Source organism: Spea bombifrons, chromosome 4 (assembly GCF_027358695.1).
Source record: "Spea bombifrons isolate aSpeBom1 chromosome 4, aSpeBom1.2.pri, whole genome shotgun sequence".
Lineage (NCBI taxonomy): Eukaryota > Metazoa > Chordata > Amphibia > Anura > Pelobatidae > Spea > Spea bombifrons.
The window spans coordinates 54082524-54088260 of record NC_071090.1 but is presented as its reverse complement, the minus strand read 5'-3'; the positions used below and the strand labels follow the sequence as shown (position 1 = coordinate 54088260).

The window sequence follows — 5737 nt, the reverse complement described above, 5'->3', positions numbered from 1 at the left end:
CATGGCGTGTACCTGGCCTGCGTCCTTCTGGGGGGAACAAAACAAATGTACTGAGAAGTGGTTAGTGAGGATTGAAGCAATCACTTTAAGCACGTTATTGCCTAAAAAAGTTAAATTATATTAAATTATATTGTGAATAAGCCCTTATTTTTGCAGTTGCATTGTGGAGATTATATTGTATATGTGTCTAGTGTATGTGCTGTAAAGTATTTGAGGTGTATCATGAACTGCTACTTATCTTATTTTTGTGTATACTCGTATATATATGTATATATTTTTTTAATAAGGACATACTTTCGGCACTCATAGTAACTTCATTAAAGCACACACTTATTATTTGGGGTAGTAGACATTATTTAGATCTTGCCATACTATAGATAAGGAGACTCAAGCTATACTGAATATGTGATTTATCTTAATGTCTGTAGAGGTTTCTTCCTATCGCCCAGACTCACTGTAATATTTGTTTGTTTGTTTTTTTTTTAATTGTGACTTCTTTGCAGACAGTTGCTTCTGATCATTGAACTGGGTTCTTCGTATCACACCATTTTCTAGTTGTACCGTCTCTTATGCTCCTGAATAAATGTCTCTGCAGACGTACCTTGATCTTGGCTGTTTTAAATATCAGATGTGGCATTCGTTATTACCCAGTCTTGTTTAGTAGAATGTTAGTCTCTGAAAACCTACATTAAGAAACCTTTAAATAGTCTAGGAGCTGAGTTGGTGTACAGGGAGCTCCTTGTGGCAGAGCCCATTGCTGCTTGGAGTTCACATTCACAGAATATCGGGATCTATGCTCCCCACCACCTTTAGGAAACTGCCCAGGGGCTAGAGCTACCCCTGTTTTTTTTGTTTGTTTAAAATTAAATAAATAAAATACTCGCCTAATAAAACTGTCAAGTTTGTAGAGAGACAGTGGGGTACTGGCTCCATAAGAGGGATATTTTAGATTGTGGGGCAGGGCTGTAAAATGTGGATGAGGTACCATTATGCACAAGCAAATATATGCACTGAGACTTTTTAATATCTGCAATTACTAAAATAGAAGACCTCATCAAGCAAGGACCACTTCCTTTCGCCATACACAAAAGTTTATTTTTTTTCCCTTCAACTAGTTGTGTTTTCTGAAGGCAAAGTAAAATTGAACTGAACATTTTTTTCTTTTGTCTTTTGCAACAAAAAAAGTTTGTATATGAGAACAGACAGTCCATTCATTTTTAATTAACTGTTCCCTTTTGATCATGCGTTGTTGTTGGCAGGTTAGAGGTCATGGCAGTCTTGTAGTGATGCGAGAGTCTCAAATCCGGGTGAGTTGGTGCCACAAGCTGGAAGGAAGGATGCTTTCCACTTTCTCCATTACAAAATTTAAAGGGGCAAAAAGAGTGCTCAGGAACTGGGGGGGGAGAAAAACAAAAGATGCATTAGTACTTCAATCCAAAGTTACAGAAAACAGTAAAGCCAGGCACGTAATACAAAACATTTGATGGAAATAACCGTTGGTCACGTGTTGGTACAGCTATTTTAACCCCTTCATACCCGAGTATTTTTTAGAACTTCATAACCAAAATGTTTTGTCATTTTTACCATAGGTTTTTTTAAACTCTGATTCCCCTTTTCCTTAAAATACTATTCCCCTTTTCTTTAATACTATTGGTATAAAGTGTGTGGGGTGGTGATTTTTTTTCTTGTCACCCTGATATATGCTGATCGCACTGTGATCAGCAAGCAGTCCTCCATAGCCCTGATTGCTGATCACAATATGTGCAATGGGAGAGCCCAGCAAGGTTGTGCTGTCTCTCCTGTCCTCAAGTGAACTTGTGGTGGGTGTCAGCAGTGACACCTACTGGAAGGGAATGCCCGATCCCCTTGAATGACTGTGTACTGGCCATTTGATCAGGCACAGCGATGCCGGCTTCCGATAGCCTGATCTCCTGTCCAGCAGCAAAGTCAGGGCGTACTAGTAAGTCCCAATGGGCTTCTTGCCAAATGTTTTAAGGGCATACTGACATGAAAGTCATTTTTCATCTATCTCAGAACACAAAAATAAACCAAGCATTCAAAGGCCTTCAAAAATACTTTGAAATACAAACACCACTGTGATACGGGAACTGTTCAGATATATTGCCTTTATATAGTTTTCCTGCAACTGTTTTGTAGTCATGTCCATCCTAAATGTCTATGCAGGAAATGCTTATACACCACAAATCAACAAATTAGTATCTAAGGCATCGCTAGGATGGATTTTACCTATAAAAGTACAAATGCTCTACACATAAGTTCCAGTAAAGGGTATTTATTAACCATGTTGCATGGATATACTTACTGCTTTTGCAAACACTCCCATGAGTTCTGGAAACTGATGTGTGAGGAGGGCCAACATGGCTGTGAAAGAGCACAAGCCAGCTGTGAATAGGATGAAGAAAGGAAGTTCCTTCTTTGGGTAAACTGAAACTTCATGAAATGCTGGAGGAAACAAAAGATGTGGCTGTTAGTTTAGAAAGCACAGGATTCTGGCGTGATGAAGAATACAATGCTCTTGAACAAGAATAGAGTGTGTGCAACTCTAATTTATAAATGATATGCCTGCAAGAACTGAACTACACCTTCTCAGCCGGGGATACACAGATTTCCTCGAAGACTGCAGTTGTGCAGCACTGAGTTACCTTAACCATTAAAAATCAATCAAAACCAACCCTTATTCTTTGCAAAGAGCATCTTTTTAATACTATTTTCATGAGTAAGTGGGATTTATTGGGTAGCTGATGAAAAAGAAATTTACCGCACCGGTACCCTGAAAACATATTACTACTGTCTCCTGAACATTATTTGATGCTGTGAATTTATTCAAGCTGTCAGAAAAGAAAAAACACAAACTGATGGGAGATAAGAACAATTCAGCCCATCTAGTCTGCCCATTTTTTCTGATGCAGAGACTCAGACCTTGATCAGCCTTTGGTCTTGTTTAAGATTCAGGATAGCTGCCTACCCCATGCATGTTTTAATTCCCTTGCTGTATTAGTCTCTACCATTTCTGCTAAGAGGCTCTTCCATTGATCTAACACCCTCCCTCTGTAAAATAGAGGTGAAGTATGTCAGTTATGGGAAAATAAAAAAATATATCTAGAAAGCACACGTTTTGTGCTTCTAGTATTTAAAGTCTAATTACTGTGCAATGACGTATTCCTTGGTAGGAAGCTCATTCCCAGCAATCACTTCTCCTTGGTTGGCTGGCACTCATACCAGTTTGTGTTTTATTTGTTTTAAAACTTTCATTTCAGTCTCACATTTTCTATGGTTTCAGAATAACCGCAAGAGTTTAGGTAAGAATAATGGGTAATACAGATGCTGTTATGTGCCATAAAAGAAGTCTAAAACCCTTTTGAGAAGCACCTTCTTCTGGTTGGCTTAGTATAGTTCTGGTTTTCCATTCGGACACTAGATCTAGTGTTATACATGCGATGTACAGATATAGAGCATTATAGCTATTGATATTTTTTAAGTTTATTATATAGCCAACCCAGAGTGTATAATAAGGATCTGAGACACTAGTATAAATCTGTTAGTTTGTATGTACCCCTCTTTTCTATTTCGCAATGCTCCCTCAGGGCAAACACCACAATCAACCTTGTCGAATTTGGGAGAAATTCAGTACAGCACCATATCTTCAAGCACCTGGAAAGCATTACCTTATAGTTCAGTTAAACAACGTTGTGACACTTACATGGCAGTAATTCTCTGTCCGCTGTTTCTGTACAGATGGGGTATGGGTAAAAAAGGTGACCTTTTTCCAGCGGATAAGGGATCATTCTGAATGCTGAAAAGAAAAAAAGCCGAACAATGTTAAATGCCTCAAGTAACCTTTAAAGGAGTTCTATACATACATTTTAAAAGACCACAGGGAATAAAAGCAGTGCTTATAAATCATGCGTTAAACTGTTTTGCATTTTGGAAGTTCCGGTAAATTCTGTCACTCATGCATGTTAGTAAAACAATACTATACCAGCACAGACAATGTAATTCTTTACAGATGCTGGAAGGAACATGAACCAGACATCAAGTTTACAAGAGTCAAATAACTAACTCGATAACTCGAATAGCACTGAACAGGACTGTTAACACCTACAAATGACCTGGATTATTAGCGGTGATCATAGCCCTGTAATCTAAAAAAGAGAATTTACATTAATCAACAGATCAAATAAAAGGCCATTATGCTGTTGAACTCCATATTTAGAAATACTATGTATTTATTACACCTAGGAGAGTTTAGAGGAGAGCTGTGTTTTAGCTCCTTGACGTCACCGTCCATTATGAAGTTCCAACCCCAGTGAACTTGTGCTGCACGAAGAGCTTGGTCAGCCCTGTATAGTGTATAGTTAAATCAGTGGGATTTCTTCATAGTCTTCATGCATTATATATGGCCACCTTAACCCTTCTTGCTTGAGAAACCTTGACAGTGTTTGGTTCTTCATAATGTAGTCAATGTGCGGAAATGACTCTCTTGGAAAATCTTGACTCTACTTTTAGTGTATAGACCCCTTTAATACATACTTCTTGTTCAAACATTTTAGTATTTTCCAAAATTGTGCAGCATATAGAAAATTAGTATCCTTATAGGGTACATTTCCAAAAGGAACAAAAGAACCCAGGCACTCTTGACATGGGATCTTGTTAACATTACTTCAAACCTGCACAGTGCAGAATAACCATAAATCTGTTTGGGATTTAAATTGTGTAAAACCCCAAGTTTGTATTCATTATTATTTTTAGTTATACAAGATCACCACAAAAGTTAGGGCCACCAACCAGTAGTGGCTTCCTAGAAGGAGTTCCTCAGTATACAGATCTCTGTGATACGATTTATGTGTAATACAAGCAATTAAACAAACCATATTTATCTAAGCAAGAAAACAAGAACAATAAAACCCTACTGAGCAACCAGGCCTGTGGATTGTTGGCCCGGTCCTTCTTCACAGTCCCGAATAACGTGCAATGCCTTCATTCCCAATGGGTTTGTACCCAATAAAAGTTGTATATCAAAAAGCTTGTTTAATTTGCTGGCAAGTTTACATGCCTAGCCGTCTTATATAAGGAACCTCTCTATTACACTCCTGAGCCTTTAACCCAGTGTTTTAAAGAAATCATTAATACAAATCAAGTCAATCTACACATGTGACAGTATATGTTACTTATAATAAAACGCGTTAGAAGCGTAAACACCAGGACCAAAACAAATAGAACGTCCGTGTAGAGTTGTCTATTCCATTGGTTCATCGCAAACCTACGACCCAGTTGTCTCCCTGGACTGCAAGAATAGGCAGGGCCCCTTGCTTGACGAAGCGGTTAAATGTATACACTACACACTCCATTGTGACAGCCGAGTTGGATTCTTAACCTCGGCACATCAAGCAAACTCATCTGATCCCCTACGGACCAGACATTGATCAGCAATTTGCTGCTCCTCCCTACTGCAGCCTAAGGGTTCAAAGCCTGATCCACCACTAAGGACGCCAGAGTAAAAGATGAGGAGTACCAGCATTTTATGGAGCTTTTACTGCACTTAAACCTTGAAATCCCCTGCGTTGGACTTTAAACAATAGCAGTCGCAGACTATGCTGTAACATGCACATGAAAGCTGTCATCAGACATATTTGTTTTAGACTTAAAAAGGTAAAAGAATAGTATATGAAGACAAAATACTCCGTTTGATACATAATGAAAGGAACCTGCGAACACA

The 5737-nt window shown here is 38.5% G+C and overlaps 1 protein-coding gene across 3 annotated transcripts in view; it reads right to left on the bottom strand.

Moving 5' to 3' along the window:
* Positions 1 to 1073: 1073 nt before the first annotated feature.
* The window catches only part of ST7 (suppression of tumorigenicity 7), a 51907-nt gene continuing 47243 nt past the window's right edge, over positions 1074 to 5737 (bottom strand). For all 3 annotated transcript variants that reach the window (XM_053462645.1, XM_053462646.1, XM_053462647.1), the window contains exons 13-15: positions 3722 to 3814; positions 2324 to 2463; positions 1074 to 1393 (exon numbers count right to left, since the gene is read on the bottom strand). In XM_053462645.1, coding sequence (XP_053318620.1) covers positions 1298 to 1393; positions 2324 to 2463; positions 3722 to 3814 — 329 coding nt within the window. In that variant the 3' untranslated portion in view covers positions 1074 to 1297. The remainder of the gene's footprint in view (positions 1394 to 2323; positions 2464 to 3721; positions 3815 to 5737) is intronic.